Source organism: Podarcis raffonei, chromosome Z (genome assembly GCF_027172205.1).
Source record: "Podarcis raffonei isolate rPodRaf1 chromosome Z, rPodRaf1.pri, whole genome shotgun sequence".
NCBI lineage: Eukaryota > Metazoa > Chordata > Lepidosauria > Squamata > Lacertidae > Podarcis > Podarcis raffonei.
Window position 1 is genome coordinate 29,283,896 of NC_070621.1, and position 21,200 is coordinate 29,305,095.

Consider the following 21,200-nt stretch of genomic DNA (forward strand, 5'->3'; position numbering starts at 1 on the left):
TGTTTAAAATGTTTTGCTGCACTTCAGGCAAAACAATTTTCCAGAGCAGTTTATAGTCCCTGCCCTGAGAATGCAATTTAAAATAGCACAGCACAAAATAAAAACGAATTGGGATGGAGGAAGAAATAAGAAAAGTCAGGCACCTGTTGTAAGGTACCAGCACTTAGTTACAACAAGTCATATATCCACATAAGATCGGGATTAGGAAAGACCCCTATCTGAAACTCTGGAAGTTTGCTAGCCAGTCTGTGTACAGCAAGGTGACTAAACATTTTGGAATTGGGAGTCACATTGACAGTGGACCAACTCTCTAGTTATTGTGGATATGCTTAGAGGGAGTTTGGCTTTCTCCCTCCACACAGACAGACACACACATAGCACATAGACTCGCCATATGCACACATCCCATACACACATACACAGAACATGCACAAATGCCCACATTTCCCCCTGTTTTCCAGCCATACACCCAACCCATCCATTTTCCAGTCACTCAGAAACAGGGGTAGTAAAGCATGTAACAAAGTAGTATGTGTTGCTTTACCGGCAGCTAGACTGGTGACTGGGAGTGGCTGCCGGGACCACATAACACCGGTTCTGAGAGATCTGCATTGGCTCCCAGTACGTTTCCGAGCACAGTTCAAAGTGTTGGTCTGACCTTTAAAGCCCTAAACGGCCTCGGTCCAGTATACCTGAAGGAGCGTCTCCACCCCCATTGTTCAGCCCGGACACTGAGATCCAGCGCCGAGGGCCCTCTGGCGGTTCCCTCATTGCGAGAAGTAAGGTTACAGGAAACCAGACAGAGGGCCTTCTCGGTAGTGGCGCCTGCCCTGTGGAATGCCCTCCCAGCATATGTCAAGGCAATAAACAACTATTTTACTTTTAAAAGACAACTGAAGGCAGCCCTCTTTAGGGAAGTTTTTAATGTCTGATGCTGTACTGTTTTTAATATTCAGTTGGAAGCCGCCCAGAGTGGCTGGGGAAACCCAGCCAGATGGGCGGGGTATAAATAAATTATTATTATTATTATTATTATTATTATTATTATTATTATTATTAGGTGCAAAGGCTTTCTGCCATGTGCAGTGGTTGAGGGTGTAGCCACAGCACAGATCAGTAAGAGTGTGGCGACATCTGTGGCATGCTCCTTGAAGGCTGGATCTGCCAGCTACTTGGCAGCCCCCCTGACCATACCACTTCTACAGTGGCCTCTTGTTGAATAGGAGGCTCTACTGGTCTCCGGCTACACTCATTCCCAGTGCAGATCTTTATTCAACCCTTGTTCCTGTTAGAAATCTTCACTTTCCCCTTCTTCCCTGGTGCGGAGGTGGCACCATTTTGTAGTTCGTCTCAGGTGTCAAAATGTCTTTGGTAACAAAAATGTCTGATTCCATTCAGATGTAGCTAAGCCCAGAGTCATCTAGTGGCTTAACTGTATGACACTATCTACACAGTTTTGACTTCTGCAGAATCAGGTAACAATAGGGGTGCTCAGCTGTTTGATTTGCTTCAGAACTTTCTGCATTCAGATTTAGATCTTTAAAATGCTAGCAATTGTGACACTGCTAGCATGATTGTCTTTTCCAGGACACACAGGAAGCAGCCAGGCAGATGGCAAACATTGCTATAAACTACAATAGATCTGGAGTGCAGTAGCTCTCAATAGCTCCTTCTGACGCATACCAGTAGCTTTTCCTGATCCTTTGGTGCTCTGTGTGGGAGTCACGATGAATTCATTCTGAACATTGGGAAAGTTTCTCAGGCAGATGGAGGGAGAGATCTATTTTCCTAAGTTACACACTTCAAAACCTAAACTTAAGAAGTCACAGGTTTAAGAGAAACACTTTGTAGTGCAAGAACTGGCCCATTGCAATTTCAACTAAATTGGATATACAGTGGTACTTCAGGTTAAGAACTTAATTCGTTCTGGAGGTCCGTTCTTAACCTGAAGCACCACTTTATCTAATGGGGCCTCCTGCTGCTGCTGCGCCGCTGAAGCATGATTTCTGTTCTCATCCTGAAGCAAAGTTCTTAACCCGAGGTACTATTTTTGGTTTAGTGGAGTCTGTAACCTGAAGCGTATATAACCCGAGGTACCACTGTAAATATTTATTCCCAAAACTGAGTTATGCAATCCTTCGAAATGTTAAAGAAAATACCTCCAGATTCTTGGACAGAATACAAAGCTCATTACCTGGGATATTTAAAAAAATACTATTTACATTCTGTGCACCTGCTGTTACTTATTTTTCCACTCTCTGTATTTTGCTCTTTCCTGTGTTTTCCTTGTGCCTGGCATCTTCATTGTTCAACTCTCACCATCTGCTGAAGATACAACTCTTTTTATTGGCCTTTGACAGTCAAGGTATTTTGTTCTGTGCAGCCACACCTCTTTTTGCTAAATGTATACTGTTGTCACATGAACAGTTTTACTCATTTACCTTTTTTCAATAACTCTACCTATTTTCAATTTTATAGCACCTAGTGTCTCTCTACTGGACTCCAAGGTCAGCTGACCACTTTCAGGCTATGACATCAGCTGGTAGATGATGATGATGATGATGATGATGATGATGATGATTAGGGCCATGTCAGAGGCCTAGGAAGTGTTCTTGCCTTATGCAGTTATATCTCAACATGAATTGTGGCAATTGTATATTCTACTTCCCCAGTGTTTACTAAAACATCACTTTATGAAATCCATTTCCTACTTTTCCTGTGTGGTAGGGATAACTATGCTAGAGACCTGCCTTAATTGTGCTCTCTTTGTAAGTACAGGCAAACCTGTCCATTTCAAATTATTTCCAGTTCTCATTTTTCCAGTCTTTCTCCCCCCCCCCAGGGGAAAATGTGAGCACAGTCCCCCACTAGCAGAAATTATCCCATTGAGTTTCCTGCATTTGTGGAAATCACAGTGGTTAGCACACCTGCAGTGCAATGGATGAGCCTCAACCTGGGAAAACCTCCTTCATGATAAAGGTGTCTCCCGTGCCAGGTAAGTATTCAGTTTTCATTTTGTGATATTTTTTTAAAGTCCTCAAGAAAATTCATCTGCAGTTTAGTATGAATTTCTCCTAATATACACATTTATAATGCATTTTTTCCCTAATATACCCATTATTGCAAGGAGTTTCCCTTAATATGATACATTTTATTTTCATCAATGTATGCACTTACATGTACACTTTACCCTAGCAAACTGCATTGGAAAAAATCAGAGAAGTGCGAATTTCATAAGGACGACTTTGCTCACATATTGTTTTCAGAAGTGCAGATTAGGTGGGCTCATATTTAAGTGTAATCTGAACCAAATTTCTTCCTTATCTCTAGTCTTTAATGGTTTGTGGAAAGGCTAGGGCCACCTGCTGAATGCTGTTGTTGTCTTTTAATTCAAAGCAGCTCAGCTGTATTCTTCTCTGAAAGAAAGGAAAAAAATATTGAGGTAGCCTGCATGTATTTTTCCTGTACGTGCAAAACTCTTAGCAGAATTTCAAGCATAGCTGTATAAAAAGAACATGCAGTCTTCAGAATTCACTTTGAGTAGGCTTTTGGGGGAACACTACAGCATGGCCCAGATTTATCCAAACTGTGACTTCCAAATAGTTTCACTGAGTTTACATTTGAGGCACAGCCCATTATTCAGGTAATTCAAAAGGCAGGGCCTGTACCTCCACGAGGAACATACACGCTGGCTCCATCAAAGAGCATGAATATTGTATTATTCTTCACACGTGGGGACACACACACACACACACACACACACAAGGCAGCGCAGGGACTTCAGCAGTGAGTCAGAATGAATCAGGCTTTCCTGGCAGTGAATGGTAGCTGTCGCTGATTATAAATGGGAAAGGACCTACTCAAACAGAAAGCCATTTTGCAAAACGTGGAGCACTAAATAGTGTGTGCTGTTCTAATTGCACACATCATATTCATCATCAACAGCTGCATACAGAATTGCTAATACTGAAATAGCTCCCCTTTTGCTTCCTTGACATTTGACTTTATCGGGAGTTTGAAAAAGCAATCTTCAGAGGCACCTCTTGCAGCAAAGGCGGGTTTTTCCACCTGCTTCTCCTCGTCCAAGCTCTTGGGGAAAGTTTGCTACCAAGGCTCCCATCTGCTCCAGACAATATGACTAAGGATCAGTAATGATGAGAAGGAATTCAGCAACTTCTAGTGTGCATCAGGTTTCCTTTCCCTGAGTTAAATCCTCATACTCCTAGTTAGGGTCACAATCTGGATCAGGCTGCTTGCACCTGCTATTTACTTTTTAGAAATTTACTTTTTAGATATTTAACTTTTAGTGCAGCTTTCCGCAGCTCACCCTCAGATCATTTGACAAAGGATGAGCATAAAATGCTATAAATAAATACCCTGTTGCCTTGCAGAAGTTGTTGGACTACAGCTCCCATAATGCCTGATCATTATCCACCCTGGCTGCAGCTGATGCAATTTGGCATCATGTTGAGGACCTTAGGTTGATAGAAGAAAGGCTCTTCTGTAGATTCTGGGGAGGGAGTTGAACCAGGGCTGGCCCAGGATATTCTCCTCCCTGAAGCAGAGGGCAATATGTTGATTGGATTGGCACAGAAATCTTGATATAAGACTGGCAATGGGGCGTCCTCCATTGCACTAGGATAGTGTACACAACAGGCCATGTGCCAACACACAGCTCTGATCTGAAGAGGAGAATTAATAGGAAGCTTAGGAGGAATGGTTGGAAGGCTGCCACTACAGCCACAAAGCATCTGCTGCCTGAGGCAGATGCCACTCTCTGTCTAATGGCAGAGCCGACCCAGAGTCGAACATTGAAGAATGACAACTCCATTGAGTTGTATCTAACAAAATTTAAGGAGGCATGTCTCCAAACAGGGAGAAAATTGGAATATGATGCATCAGGAACAAATGACAGAAAACAGGAGGTATCCCTCACAAGTAGGTTGTAGCCTCGTTTCCAAATTCCAAAAAGAAAAAGTTTTAATGCTAACATTATATCAAGGATGTTTTGGCTTAATGCAAACGGTGAGATCATATCTATTTCACCAAGTGACATTTTCCACTCCAAAATGTCATATTATTTGGATTTAATTAGAGGCCACTTGATCCTGTGCTTATTGAACAATACATTTCGGAGGAATATATATGCCTTCAGTCATTTCTCCAGTTGTGTTCCAGTGTCAAGGTTAAAAACAGTTTTGTCAAGGCTGTGCTTGATTGGAAAGGCCTGGAAAGCGTTCTTGGAGAGTGTCATTATACTTAATGAAAATTTCTAATTAATTGTTTCCAGTCCTCTATACACGCACACACACGCGCGCGCACACACACACACATGCACTTTCAGCAAATATACTTATTTGAAAATGAAAAGTGTAGTTGGGAAAAGTGTAGAACCCACATTCAGATCTCAACTGAGCAATGAACTTGTTGCTCCTGTAACTTTAGCTGTGGCTAAAAAGTGGGTTGGGATGGCACAGCCCCTCCACAAGTTAAAAGAAAGGTGAGGCAGTAGCAGAGCAAGGTGGGTGTGGTGGGTGCAGGCTGCCCCATGTGCCTTCCCTGAGGGGGGTGATATCACTGCGAGCTCTGCCCTCCCCCCGGGACACTCCCTGCCACCGGCGCACCCCACTGGGACGTGTGCCAATGGGACACTTCCTGCCACTGATGCACCCCCCTGGGACACAAGCCAATGCTGACGCACCCCCGCGGGCGGCTAGCCCCACCCCTGTGGGCCACACCGGGTGTTGGAGCAAGTTTTTTTTGGGGGGGGGATATATATGGAGTGGTGTATAATTGGAGACCACAAGGTTTTAATGAAACAAAGTGAACATTTTCTAAAGGGAAAGAAAATAGTTCTTAGGGAAATTATTTTTGCATAGGAAAATTACAGAAAACCAACATATCCCACCAATGGAGTGGGGGGGCACCAGTCAAATAAACATAGAGCTAAATGCAATCTGCTCTCCCTCTCCAGCACAGTCTGTAATGCTAATGACAAAGGTCCAATTAGCCATATCATACACCCTCCAGCATGTGTTTCCTTTGTTTCTTGAGACCATGTGTTGATCTGACTTTCAAAGCAAGCCCCAGATAGATAAAGCATCAGCCTCTGTGACCCCTGTGCTTCCCAACCCACAAAACCTCAATGAAGAACTGGGGCTTCTCCTCCAACAAGCATCTGTGCCTGCATGTCCTGTTTGCTGTCCTGTTCCAGTCCTGAAGAGGCACACACGAGGCAGGAAGAGCTCTGAGTGACCAACTTGCTCAGATAATGCCTGGCACCAGACTGCAGCCTTTTACAACACATGCCCCTTTCCCACACCTCCAATCCTGGTCTGCTTCCCAATCTGGGCCTACTTCCCCCCAATGACACCTGCCTCTCCTTCCTGCCTGTTGCCTCAACCTAATATCAGTGCAGAAATCTTGTGGGGTACAAGATGCTCGTTCGTAAGCAGCTTATCCACAGGAGCATCCAGCAAAATGAAAACACCACCACCCCATGCTTGGTAAGAAATGGGGGAAGGATATGTAATGCCCCAGCCATATGTTTTTAACCCTAATTAAACATAAGCCGCACTCTCCAAATTAATTTGGGACTGGATTTGAGGCAGGTTAAGTGGTCCCCAGGTTGGCCTGACTGGGGGTCTCTGGGTTGGAGCCATGGGGTGGATTGAGGAGGGTTGTGCTGAGCCCTAGTCTCTTCCAGGCTTACCTGCAGGTTGAACCCGGGGCCTTCCACATAAGAAGTAGCTGGTCTACCACTGAGCTATGGCCTGGATCTTGCTTCCTTATTTCTCTTGACGTAAAAGTGGATTCTACTTCTTCTTTCGTAATAAAAACTGAAAATTCAGGGAAGGAGCTTGGAGAATCCTGGGGGAGGTCAAGCTTTTGAGTCCTCCCATGCCACACTTCCACAATGGCGCCTGTGTGTGTGTGTGTTGTTTGTAGTTCTTGGCACCCAATTGCACTCTGAATCTGAATAACAGCAAAAGGACTTCTCCCCAAAGTGCCCAATCCAATAACACAGTCTGTTAAACAGATTAAATTGTGTTTTTCCCTTCATTGCCCTAAAAGCATGCAGTGCCCAGAATACCATCAGCATTTATTTATTATTATTATTATTCCGTAGTACAACCACAGGCCTTTTATGAAATTTAATTTGGGATTAAGTGGTTGAATGAAGCAAAGCCCTGTTCTGCTGTGAAGTCCTTCTAGCCACTTGTCTGTGGCTCTTGTCCTTCTATAATTCTCCCTTGTAACCTTTTTACAGCAGGAATGGGGAAATATGGCCCGCCCATCAGCTTCAGGCAGCATGGCCAATGATAAGAGGTTCTGCAATATTGCCACAGTGGACAGTGAGAAGAATAACCGTTTTTGGCAGATGGAGAAATGCAGCAGGACAGAAACAGTGCTGCATGCAATTAATAGAGAGAGCTGAATGGGAAATAATGCCTTCTTCCATCCTTAGGCCTCCCTCAGTGCCTGTCTGGACAAGACATGTCCACAAATGAAACTCTCTTTCAGGGTGTGTTGATGTGGAAAAAAGGAATTAATCCCATCCATGCTTTGTTAATATTTGCATCTGTTGCCCATCTGCCGCATGAGCAAGTTTTTCAACATTTTAGAAATCCTGAATGGAAGTCATTGTCCCCCACATTGCAGCCTTTCCTGTTAGCATCACCTTATGGGCAGTGCAGATAATAGCTTCTCCTGGGATAACTTGGTTTCTTAGATTTCCTTTCTTCTTCTTCTTCTTTAGTCTTCAAGGCAATTCCAAAGGACAGTTGGATATCATCTCCTAACGAGCTGAATTATTAAAGGATCTGCTAGTCTATGTGGAATGACTCACCAAGACAGGCTGGACAGAGGAGATAATGTAACAAAGGCTAATGACATCCAAGCAGGGCTTTGAATGGAAGTGAAAGAATCATACCAAAAATATTGCAGCTCTCACAGACTTCAGCATGGAGTTATTAAAACGAGTCCTCCAGTACAGTCAGAATGAAAGTTCTTGGCTCTTTGAACACATCAGATGTTGTAGTATGAGACCCATGGCTGAAAGAGAAGGCAGGCATCTTGGGCAAGGAGGCTAACAGAGTTCCATAACTGGTGGACATACACCAAATTGGACTGCCACCATGCGCTCCACAGAAGGCTGCCCTTAAAAAAGGTTCATCTAGTGCAGAATTGCCATAATGTGCCTTTGAACATTTTTCCTTTATATCTTTTCTTTTATATCATGAAGCAATTGAGCAATCAAAATGATCAAGAGGCTAGAGCATAAGAACATAAGACTTTCCTGCATAAGACTAGCCCTGTGGCCACTGCTATTTATCTAGAAAAAGAGGTGTGGTACTCCCTTGTTCTCTTGGAATGGCAATGGCATCCACCTGAGAGGTACCGGAACTGAGTTCCAGCAAGTTCCAGTGGCCTTTCTAGCTCAACATCCTGTTCTCATAATGGCCAACCAGATGCCTCTGGGAAGCCCAAATACACAGTGTCAGCGCTCTCCCCTCCTGCAGTTTCTAGCATCTGGTATACAGAAGCATTACTGCCTCTGACAGTGGAAGCTTTCTTACCCCATCAGGAAAGTTTACAACTTATGGGACTTATTTTTGATTGGGGAGGGGAGTTGAGGATGATGATGATTTTATACCCCACCCATCTGGCTGGGTTTCCCCAGCCACTCTGGGCAGCTCCTAACAGAATATCAAAAACATGATAAAATATCAAACATTAAAAACTTCCCTATACAGAGCTGCCTTCAGATGTCTTCTAAAAGTCAGATAGTTGCTTATTTCCTTCACATCTGAAGGGAGGGCGTTCCACAGGGCGGGTGCCACTACCAAGAAGGCCCTCTGCCTGGTTCCCTGTAACTTCACTTCTCACAGTGAGGGAACTGCGAGAAGGCCCTCAGTGTCCAGGCTGAATGATGGGGGTGGAGACGCTTCTTCAGGTAGACTGGGCTAAGGCCATTTAGGGTTTTATAGGTCAACATCAACACTTTGAACTATGCTCGGAAACATACCAGGAGCCAAGGTAGGTCTTTCAGGACCGGTGTTATGTGGTCTCGGCAGCCACTCCCAGTCACCAGTCTAGCTTCCGCATTCTGGATTAATTGTAGTTTCCGAGTCACCTTCAAAGGTAGCCCCACATAGAGCACATTGCAGTCGTCCAAGTGGGAGATAACTAGAGCATGTACCACTCTGGTAAGACAGTCTACGGGCAGGTGGAGCTGGTAGACAGCTGTCCTGGACACAGAATTGACCTGTGCCTCCATGGACAGCTGTGAATCCAAAATGACTCCCAGGCTGCACATCTGCTCCTTCAGGGGCACAGTTACCCCATTCAGGACCAGGGAGTCCCCCACCCCCACCCACCCCCAGTCCCCCCAAAACAATACTTCTGTCTTGTCAGGATTCTACCTCAATCTGTTAGCCACCAACCATCCTCCAACTGCCTCCAGGCACCCACACAGGACCTTCACCAGTTCTGATTTTTTAGAGGTAGAGCTGGATATCATCCACATTCAGGTTTGTTTGGAGTTGTTCAGCTACCCCCCTACTCAATCACCCAAGAAGTTTTGATACTGGGCGATAGTTGGCCATATTGGCCAGGTCCAAAGATGGTTTTTTAAGAAGTGGTTTCATAACCACCTCTTTAAGCAGATCTGGGAAGGCTCCCTCACAGAGGGAAGCATTCACCACCCCGCAGAGCCCATTGCCCATCCCTTCCCAGATCACTTTTATGAGCTAGGATGGGCAAGGATCAAGGAGACATGTGGTTGGTTTCACTCATCCAAGCAGCCTGTCTACATCCTCAGAGGTAGGAGATTAGAATTGATCCCATGCAACTTGACTAGACAGGACTTGAGCACTCTCCCATCCTACCCCTGCTCCCATGGTGCAGTCTACCTCATTCCAAATCTGAGCGATTTTATCTGCAAAAATCTTTGCAAAATCATTGCAGGAGATCTTGGGGCCTGATGGTGGAGGTGATTCCATTAGATTGCAAACCACCTGAAAGAGTCTCCTGCTACTTTTTTCTGCAGATGTAATAGAGGCGATGAAGAAAGTCCTCTTCACCGTCACTATCGCCACTTGGTAGGCTCGATGGGTCAAGGAGAAGTCCAGTTGTACCAGGAAGTAATCCAACCATGGCACTTCTTTTGTTTCACTTTTACTTAGTGTCAGATCACCAACGTCCATAAAGGTCTAAGGCATGTCTGTGACTATGAGTTGGGCCAAACTTATTCAGGGACAGCCCCATGGAGGCCATGCTTTCCACGAAGTCCTGAGCAGTCCCTTGTAAGGTCACATTGGCATGGATGTTAAAGTCCCTAGAACAACCAAACTAGGTATATCTGAGAGAACATCCGCCACAACCTGCAACAGGCAGGGAATCCTTGGTGCAGCGGGGAGGTCGGTACACCAAAAGGAATCCTGTACTTCCCCTATTGCCCAGCTTCCAGAACATGCACTCAGAAAACTGGGTCTTCCCAATAGGACGCCCAGTGTAAGTTAATGACTTCCTAAAATTCACTGCAACCCTTCCCCCCCCCCCGTATGACCTAGTTTGCTGTGCGTAAGAGAAACCTGGTGAACAAGCAGCAGCAAGGACAGGCCCATCTGCTTCATCCAACCAAGTCTCCATGCCAGATCAATTCTTCCACCCGCGATCAAATCGTGGATGACAGTGGTCTTGTGGATCATTGACCTGGCATTGCAAGCAGCACCTTAAGATCATGTGGGTCTCCCTTGTTGATTCCAGTATCCTTCTGGTCAAGACTAGACCCGGAGGCAGGGATAGTGTTCAAACAACGACTAAATCTGCCTCCTCGATAATGACATGGTCTGGTCTTAGCGTAACTCCTCCACTGCGATTGGGTGTCTCAGTGCATCCCAAACTGTGGAACCTGCCCCAGCCATTCTGTTGGCTGAGGCCCACTCCCAGGCAGCCCTGACCCTCTCCCCTTCAGAACAGAATATGTTATAAAGACTATACAATAAACCAATAAAACAGTAGAAACTAATGGAAACCCCCACACAATTTATGGTTCTACTAAAATTAAAATAATCCCCAGCCCCCCAACTAAACGTTTACCCCATCCCCCAAAAACAAAAACAAAAAATAAAATGCAACAGATTAAAAACTATTATAAAACTTTTAAAAACACTTTCAACGGTTGCCCCAACTCCAGAGTTTGTTCCAGTGAGTCTGGGCTCTTCAGCACTTGCAGCAGGCAATGTCCCTCCCTCCCAGGAGTCTCTTAAGTTGAGCAGGGTGAGCCTGGGCCCCACCCCCTAGGCCAGGTGGAAAGGGCCTTGTAGGGAGCAGTCTTCAGCATTCACAGCAGGACAATGATAGAGGTGTGTAAAATTATGCATGGTATGCAGAATGTGGGTTTTTCCCTCCTTTCTCATCACACTAGACTGCAACAGGATCATCTAATGAAGTTGAATGGAGAGAAGTTATGGACAAACAACAGGTAGCACTTATTCACACTGTGTGTACTTAAATTTGCTCCACCAAGAAGTAGTGATGGCTACCAACCTGGATGGTTTTAAGGAGGATTAGGCAAATTGGTGGAGGATAAGGCTATCAATGGCTAAATTCCCCCACCACTTCCTCCAGGATACAAAGATGTCCCTAGGGTCAACAATGACATTGCCTCCTCCCTGAGTCATATCCAAAACCCTAAGGTGGACCAGGATGACTGCTGCTGTTTAATTTTTGTTTGCTTCTTTCTTTTAGGGCTACACACTGATTAAAGGAATGTCTCAATGAATCATCTCCCTTTTAATTAATACTGGTTTGCTGATTAAATTAAAGCAGATGAATTAATTAAATTATTCAGAGGTCAAGTAGAAAAAGGACAAAAGATTCCCCCAAGAGCTAAGTGGACAAATATCCAGGTCTGTGGTTAGAGTGAGAAATTATACACATCAAAGCCTGTTGACAAAGCAAAGCACAAGGGAAAGTAGTAACAAAAGAATTTTTCAGACATTCTGAAACTAAGTTGATATTTTTCTAGGTTTGATTGGGTACTTTCTGGCATTATTTCTTGTGTGCTTTCTGGCATTGTTTTATAACTTCAAGAGTGAGGAATATTGTCCAGGGGCCACATTCCCTTCTGGGCAACCTTCCAGGGGCCACATGCCAGTGGTGGGCAGGGCCACAGGCAAAAGTGGGTGGAGCAATGAATTCACAAAACTTGGCTCATTCTGCAAAAACATAGCAGTTAATGTGAGAGAACTCTGCCTGAGACTCTGCGGAAGAACTGCTACCCATTGGAGTAGGCAAAACTTCACTGAATGGCCAAGCTGTATATTCCTGGTCCAGAGTATATTCCCATGTTCCTTTACATGCATAGAAAACTAGTGTATTACCAGCAGATTGATTTGTATATGCTTTGCTTTGTTTTTAACATGGAAGCACTCAAAACTATGATCCTCCAGCTACAGTTTGATGCAGAAGTGTTCAGTGTGGCTGGCTGAGGTAGCACATTCTGAGGAGAGGCAAAAGGACAGGGGCAATATATGCAACCTGGCCTACCCTGCATTCATCACTGAAAAAAGAGTCAACTGCTTTGGGTCAAGTTGGCCATGATACATGGAATTTGGGGAGCAGGGACCGGCTTATCCTCTTCGTCAAGCAGCAAAATGGTTTAGACAGCCCTGCAAGAACTGTGTCATTTGATTCTCCAGGGATCACCAGGGAGTTTGACCCAGAATTGCATATGTATTTTCTGCCTTTTATAGCCTGCCTTTCTTTCATTGTGGAAACCAAGCCAATGTGCAGGTGGTTCTCAGGCAGTCACCCATCCAGGCACTGACCAGATTCAGTACTGCTTAGCTTCAGCCTTAGACTATATCCTGGCACCAGATACAATGATGTGGGCAAGCTCTTTCACACAACTGTAACAAAAGACCAAGCTGCAGCATTTAAGATGGTGTTCTTCATTCCTAGATCTGTTTCAGATCAGGTGACTGGACCTGAGCTTCCCAGATAATTTAGTGAAGGACTGTAGCTCAGTGGCAGAGCATTGCATGCAGAAGGTCCCAGGTTAAGTCTCTGGCATCTCTAGGTAGGGCGAGGAGATAACTTTTCCTGAAAGCCTGGACAGCCACCGCCAGTCAGTGTAGATGATGAACAGCATAATAATACAAAAAAGCACAGATAAAATCAAAGCAAAACTGTACAGATGCTGTACAGTACAAAAAGCATAGATAGATCACTGAAGATATTGGTATTGTTGCAAACCATCCCAGTCTCTGAGCAGTGCAACATTCCAAGGATTCCAAGCGCTTACTCAGGGTTCAGTTTCCTCAGAATGAGGGACAGCAGAGACCGCAGTGTCTTTCAGATATGTGGTTTATTTACACATATATACAAGCTGAACCTTCGACGGAGGGGCTCACAGCATTAACATCCTAAGAGTGTCTTGTTTCTCCTATTGCCACAACCTTGGATTCTGGCAGAGATCCAGCATGGCTCTGTCTCTCAGCTGCCCAGCCTGATTCTTGCTTCTACTACACACACACCAACTCAACTCTGGGCTTTGCCTTTCTAATTACCAGCAAGTTGAGGGAGTTGAGGGCCACCCATGTGAGGCACTTCATTTGTTACCTTAATGACCCATACGTGGGCCATTACCTCACTAGGAAGCGAGCTATTCCAGGAATTAAATTCATGCTTGATCCAAGACATAGAAGGGGGCTCAGGCACACACGCTACTCCCCCAAAAAGCCACCTCACAACAGTATTATAGGGAGAGAGAAACCGTGGTGCCTCTCATTTTACAAGTCAGATTCCATCCTTGAACTACAGCAAGAATTGTCAAGCAGAACTCCCCATTCCACATTTGTTAAGTGAGTTAAGCAAATTTATTTCCCTTGGAGGTGTCTCTGTCGGAAGATTACATTACCAAATCATGATATGCTGTTCTAAATGTCAAGAAAGGATTTGAGAGTCTCCTGTAAAAAACAAAAACAAAAAAAACCACCTTTCTTATAGTATTTATTCAGCTGAGAAGGCTGTCTCAATGAAATATACTCAGGGCTGCCAAGCCGGTTATAAATTCCCTGGACTGTTGAGCTTAATCCTTTTTAATATGGCTTCCTCCAGTGTGCCGAATTGTGTGTGTCCAATTTGTAAACAAGTTAATTTATATAGAAAAGCATTTCCACAGCATGAAGCTGCCTTTACAAAGTATGGAGTATTCACAGCTCTGTGGCCGCTACTCTCCTTCTGATAATGAGCCATTCCAAAGCCTTGTGGGCTACTTTTTATTACAATGAATAGTGCCTAGCGGGGAGAGAAAAAAGTAAAAGTAGCATGATCAGGAGAAGTACATTTCACTCTGGTACAGTTATGTGGGTTTTCCCCATACAGGGCAAATAGCCTGCTATGGAGGGAAAGGCTGTAAGCATGGCTATGTGAGCATGATGGACATGCACTCGATACCTACAATGCATGGGCCCATCTTTGCCTGCCAGGGAGCCCACTTTGGCCCACAAGTCCATTTTCCACCAACCTCATCCACCTGTCCATCAGCAAACACCACTCAATAATGCCATCTGCAGAGGCAGATTTAGGGCAGTGCAACTAGTTTCCCCACACAGGGCGCAGGGGCCAAGTCTCCCTCCCAAAGCCTAGTAAGCTTCAGAAAGGAGATGTGAGGGCTCTAACAAGGTCCTAGAGTCCTCATTCTTCCTTCCCAAACCCTAGTAGCATTTGCCCAGCTTTGGGAAGGAGGAAGGAAGTCTCTTAGGACCCTGCCAGAGCTTCTGCCTCCCTTCCCAAAGCGCGGTGCCTCCCTTATCCGCCTTTGGGAAGGTGGCGTGAGGGCTGGGTGTCAAATTTTGGCCTCACACAGGATGCCATATTACCAAGGTCTGCCCCTGCCAACTGATGGGTGGGGGTGGGAATCAATTCCGCATTGGCTGTGCAGGCCACATGGACTGTCATGAGAAAACAATACAGTAACAGGCTTTAACAGATGCACCCACTTGTCAGCTGATGAAAGGCTAAATCCTGCTCAGTTTGGCTGCGTGAGCAGGTTCCCTGCATGCAGTGGGATTTGACATGCATACTCTGATTCAGTTCAGCAGGATTCAATGAATCAGGAAAGGGTTTGCATTGAAACTGCTGCTAAAACAAGTGGTTCCCCCCCCCCTTGCTATAGCAGCGCCTTGCTGCCTGTGAGGTGTTTTGAGGACTTCAAAGCATCAAATCACCCGATGCCGTTGGGACATTAGATTTGGTCCTTGAGGCTGATCCGGGTAAGGATCTGGCCCTTGGAGCGAACAAGGTTGTCTACCCCTGACACACCAATGTGGTAAAGAGATGGTCAGGTCTGTGGAGGCATCCGGTCATGCAGATCGGGTTGGATTCAAGCAGCAATTCTCAGTTTAAGAATAGCAGTATTGCAAGATTTTCATTATTTTCACTTGTGAAATGTCGGAGGGTATGAAAGGAACTGTGCCTATCGGCAACAAAACGAAAACAAAAAGTCTGAATCCTACAGTGAGGCAGCCTCAAATTCTGCCCCAAAGGTAAGAGAATACTACGTGCTGGATATATTTTGCAAAACAGGTATATTTGACTATTTCAACTCTAACTCTGTTTGGACATGGTGCTGTGGAGGAGTCTGAGGTGCCAATCACAGGCTGTCTTGCATAACAGCTGCACTCCAACAACCGCTCCCCCCCCCCAGCAATCATTGCTTCTGAGATTTTACTAGGTTTCCCATTGCAGACATGAGGACTAGAATTTGGGGCCAGGCCAGGGAGTAAATGAAAGCTGATATTCTCCCCAGCTTGCTGAATGCATATCCAGTTCTTGTGTTCTGTTCTTGCAGATCTGACTTTGCAGCGGCTTACACATACATACTAATTAAAAGCAGAATCTGTTTATATTTATCCAAAGCAGAATCTGTTTATATTTATCAGGCACACGAACCCACCTACCATCTGTATTAGTATTATTATTAATACTGGGAGTTTAGCCTTGAGTGTCATATTAACATAGTGGACAGTGAAACACAGAAAAATTGCCTCTGACTATTTGCAGCTGTACTTCTGTGTCTTCAAGATAGCAGTGCTGTTTGAACCCTGTGCTTTGTACCAAACCTGTTTTAAAAAAGAAATACTGGCATTCACTTGTCCAAACCTCAATTTCCACTCAGTCACCTTTTTCATATTTCCATTTGATTTCAGAGAGTTAGCATTAAGTGCTTGCATCTGAGGAAAACAATCATCTTCTTTCATAACCTAAAACAATTTTGTTCGTTTAAAAAAACAAACGGGCAAAATTTTTTTGAAATTGTTGGTATCCATCTGTCTTCCTACATTCCTACATTCCACTTCACCGCAAGTCCTTGAGTTTTAGTGTTAAGAGAGTGAGACAAAAACTTTTCCACTTTCTCAAGGCCACGCATAATTTTATAAACTTCTATCATGTCGCCTCTCAGACACCTTTTCTGTAAACTAAAAATTCCCAAACATTATGGGATGCTGTTTTGTAAAACAGTGTGGTCAGCTTCCACATGCTGAATGATGATGTCCTCTCAGACAGCAAAATGTCTCTGGTTGGCCCAGGCTGCAGAACACGCTCTCCTCTTAGTAAGCCTCCCCTCCCCAACCCTCCTGTTTATAGAGAGGGGCAATGGTGTGTAATGGTTAGAGTGACCTTGCCGTGAAGCTCACTGGGTGACTTTGGGCTAGTCACCTTTTCTCGGCCTAACCTACCTCACAGGGTTGTTAAGAGGGTAAAATGGAGAGGAGGAGCACTATGTATGCCACCTTGAGCTCCTTGGAGGAGAAGCTGGATATTAAGTGCAATAATAAATTCATTAAAATATATGAATGTGCACCAACCGCAAAATTCTGTTTAGACCCCAATATGGCCCCTTGGGGGAGGTGGCTCTTTTTCATCCTGGAGTTCATTGGAAGCTGACCATCGAGACTGGGTCTGAATCTGAATCCCAGTTCAGAAAAACAAAACTTCATATCTCACCTATTCACTATTGTGCAGAAATACAAGAAAAGACTCTAACTTCACCTTTCCTCCCCACCCCCTTTTAAAGCAACAAATTTGTAGACAATTGAGTTGAATTATATTTGGGGGAAAGCCCTAGGATTGCTGACATTATGAAGGGTGGTGCATAAAACTGGTTAATAAGGAGAGTAATATATTTGCCGCTTCAGACTGCAGGTGGAGAAAACTATTTTAGACTCCTGGAAAGCACATAGGAAGCTGCCTTAAGACAGACCATTTGTCTGGTATTGTTTACACTGGCTGACAGCAGCTCTTCAGCATCTCAGGCAGAGAGAAAGGTCTTTTTCCATCGCACACTGCTTGCTCATTTTTTAATTGGAGATGGCATGGAATGAACCAGGGACATTCTACAAGCAAGGCTTGTGCCCTGCCACTGACCTATGGCTTTTCCTCTAAGCCCCCCTCCCCCCCCACACACCTTATAAAAGTATGAAGACCTGCGTAATTGTGTAAGATAATTTTATACAAATTTATATACACATGCATATTAATACATATGTAATGTGCATGTATACAAGTACATAGATATACATAGATACATTACATGCATGCACACGTTGCCTTCTTATGTAAACATTAACACCCTTAATTCATACTGTAGGTTATTCCAAATTACACCAACCAGAAGCCATTTGAAATCGTAACTGAATGGAGCCAGGATGTAAAACACATGATCAATTTAAGCATCTAGGAAATAAAGCCAGTAAACCAAACGATGTTTTTGGTTTTCTTCTTTGTTCAAAATGTTGCAATGACCTCGTCTTACAGGTGGGGCGGGGGGGGATCCCTCACTTTCTTTTTATGGGGATCAGGGCTAGTACCATGGGCCACATGCCCTAGCAGCAGGGCCCACTGAGAATACCCTCCTGGTGAGGGGGGAGTCACTTGTCCAAGGGGCATCCACTGATGGTAATGCATTCTAACCATGGACACATCAGGAGAATTTGTGGCAACTCTGTTATGCAAAAAATGAGGAAGGAAGATGTTGTGTGGGGGTGAATTATGGCATTCTACAACTTTCTTTTGAGCTATGCATATTTCAGTAATCTCCAGTTTCACTGAAGCTAGACTTCAGCAGAGTTGAGAGATGCCACAAAACCTGTTTTCACAGTGCCAGCCCAAGAAAAGCGGAGCAAACTGCAAATGTGCAATCTCCACCAACCCCCACCCCAAGATAGGGTTAATACTCTTGCCGCACTGATTCCTGCCTTCCTCTAATCCCCCTTCCTGGCAGGTCACTTAAGCCTCCTGCTGCATTACTGGGCCAGCCCTACATTTCCAAAGTCTCCATTTGGAACACAGAAAACATGGAAAAGAAGAGAGTGTTATGAGGATATGCAGAAGTACCTTCTTTTCAGATGCGTTTGGGATTATGATTCAAGTGTTGTTCATCAGAAGATTTGGCCTCTGGGCTGGTTTGACCTCTACTGCCTTTCTGGGTTTTAACTCCTCTTAACTGGGAGACAGTAGAGCTGTTTGGGAAAGGACTGCAGCTTAGTAGTAGAGCACCTGCTTTGCATGCAGAAGGTCCCATCTTCAATCCCCAGCATCTCCAGATAGGACTGGGAGAGAACCCTGCCTGAAATCCTGGAGAGCCCCTGCCAGTCAACATAGTCATTGTGAAGCTAGATGGACCCATGGTCAAACTCAGTAGAAGACAGGTTTCTATGTTCCTACAGACATAGTTGAAGAAATGAATGCCTTTTCATTGTTGTTGCATCAGCTTCACGTCATGCCTGTCTGCTTCCCTGAAGCATTTAGCTGTGCGGGGCTGGAGACAGGATGCTGGCCAGAAAAAGCATCCACAGCAGGCCTCTTTTCATGCTCTTAAGAACAGAACAAAAAAACTTGGCGAAATCCATAAGCAAAGGGGGGTGAAGATGCATTTGGTTGCCTTGCAAATGCTTCCATCCACCCCAAGCAACTATCCAGGACTGACCTGCAATGACATGCACATCCAATGTTCCAGAGTGCTATCATTAGTCACCAGTGGTAGCCTTTAAGTCTAGGAAAAAATGTCTGTGTGCCCACACTTCTTTATTCAGCTCATCACACTCGGAGTCGCCATACACGAAAGGCATGTGCAGCAAGCGCAGAGGCCCAGCACTGCAGACAACGCAGCAGATAACCGTGACTGCCGCTCATATTTGAGGGCTTTCTTGACCTCCTCGTTCGACTGAGAGATGTAATCAAGGGTATGCAGGACATTGTACTCGATGCTGTTGATGGTCTCCTGCTGCTCTGCAACCAGGATCTCCAGGTGCAGGAAGAGAGCGTGCAACTCACCAATCTGCGCTTCCAAGTCCAGCAGCTGCTGGTGGCGCACCTGCGCCAAGGCCAGATGCTGCTTGGCTTTGAGCACTTCCAAGTCTTGGCCTACGATGCGTGGCACCACAGGACTCTCCACCATCTGCTTGATGTCCTCTTCCTGGAGATCCAAGCCAGCCAGTTCCGTTTGCCTCCTGATCTGTTCCTTCAGCTTCTCCACATATTGTGTCTCCTTGGCGTAGTGGTGGGCAATGATGTCACGGTAGCGGCCAACAAGTGCTGAGAGCTGGATGTGGCGTATGCGGCTAATGGCCAGCCACTGCTTGCTGTCCCTGGTGAGAGCCTCTTGGATGCTGTTGAGCCTCGGCTGCAGGGTTTTGGCCTCCTGGGTGAAAGAGTCTTTGATTGCACTCAGCTCTTTTTTCTCTCTGCAAATGCTTTCCTCAGTAGTGCAGCAAAGCACCTGCTGCTGCTTCTTGTCAATGTTCTCAGATAACTCTTCCAGCTTATTCAGTGCCAAGGAGAGACTGGTTATCTCCTGGAAAACCTTATTCATGGGATTGCCCTCTTCCTCTTGGAAAATAGGGTTGTCAAAGGAGAGAGTGTCATCTAGATCCAGAGAGTCCCCGTCTTCGTTCACTCTGTTCCTGAGCTCCTCTAACCTGTCCTTCATTTTCAGCTCTTCTCAAAGCCGGAAACATCTGTGGAAGAGGAGGTGAGTGAGGCACACCCATCAGCATTTACGGAGATTTTGAGGGGGCTTGGGGACTTTTGCGTCAGTCAAAGCTGTTTTAAAGAGAGAGAGATAGAGAGAGTAAAAGAAAACTTCCCTCCCTAAAGCGATTGCAAATATTGACTGAGGCAATAAGCTTCTAAACCAGAGTTTACTCTACATCACATGGCTAATGCAAACCGGCTAGACTAGATTCCATGCCAGGGGTGGGTGGCACATAGCCCAATGATACAGCGTCAGCTGCACATTGCTGAGTGCAGTCATGGGGAAATGTGAAAGGGGGCAGGTAGGCAGGGGGAATGTTTCAAGCCAGACTCAGCTGACTTTGAAGGTGACCCTGCAGCAGCTTTCAAACTACTGAGTCAAAACCAGGTGCAAATTGGACCTGAATTAAAATGAGTGCCATTAAAGAATGGAGGTTGTGCATGCATTCCATGGTTCTGCATTCTGCAGTCACAGAATCCTTCCTTCCTTCCTTCCTTCCTTCCTTCCTTCCTTCCTTCCTTCCTTCCTTCCTCCCTCCCTCCCTCCCTCCCTCCCTCCCTCCCTCCCTCCCTCCCTCTCTTCCCTGTTTCTCCTTCTGGTTACTAACCCTACTGGCTATGTTCTGCCTCCACTGTTGGGGGCAGTATGCCTCTGAATACCAGTTCCTGGAAACCCCAGAAGGGGAGAGTGCTGTTGTGCTCAGGTCATTGCTTGTGGGTGTTCCAGAGGCAACTGGTTGGCCACTGTGAGAACAGGATGGTGGACAAGGTGGGCTACTGGCCCAAGCCAGCAAGCTCTTATGTTCTTACAACTTTCTGTTCCTAAATAATTTTGAAGGATTTTTTTGTCTTGTGTAATAACAGCATAATTTGAGCAGTAACAAAAATTTAACAATACAATGGTACCTTGGGTTAAGTACTTAATTTGTTCCGGAGGTCTGTTCTTAACCTGAAACTGTTCTTAACCTGAAGCACCGCTTTAGCTAATGGGGCCTCCTGCTGCTGCCGCGCCGCCGGAGCAAGATTTCTGTTCTTATCCTGAAGCAAAGTTCTTAATCTGAAGCACTATTTCTGGGTTAGCGGAGTGTGTAACCTGAAGCGTATGTAACCTGAAGCGTATGTAACCCAAGGTACCACTGTAAACAAAAAATAAT

At 45.2% G+C, this 21,200-nt stretch overlaps 1 protein-coding gene and 1 non-coding gene across 2 annotated transcripts; both read right to left on the reverse strand.

Annotated features, from left to right (window-relative positions):
* Positions 1-2,598: 2,598 nt before the first annotated feature.
* LOC128406152 (syntaxin-1A-like) lies at positions 2,599-20,253 on the reverse strand. The gene is made up of 2 exons (XM_053373172.1): positions 18,409-20,253; positions 2,599-3,416 (listed from the first exon to the last, which is right to left on the reverse strand). Exon 1 carries the CDS (start codon positions 20,000-20,002, stop codon positions 19,103-19,105), a length of 900 nt encoding a protein of 299 aa, XP_053229147.1. The 5' UTR covers positions 20,003-20,253; the 3' UTR covers positions 2,599-3,416; positions 18,409-19,102.
* LOC128407066 (U1 spliceosomal RNA) lies at positions 2,840-3,003 on the reverse strand. Its single transcript, XR_008328714.1, has one exon. It is a non-coding gene; the product is annotated as a U1 spliceosomal RNA (small nuclear RNA).
* Positions 20,254-21,200: the final 947 nt, after the last annotated feature.

Bases quoted from the DNA above. Each gene is read 5' to 3' on its own strand.
- LOC128406152 (XM_053373172.1), bottom strand. From the start codon at position 20,002: ATGAAGGACAGGTTAGAGGAGCTCAGGAACAGAGTGAACGAAGACGGG.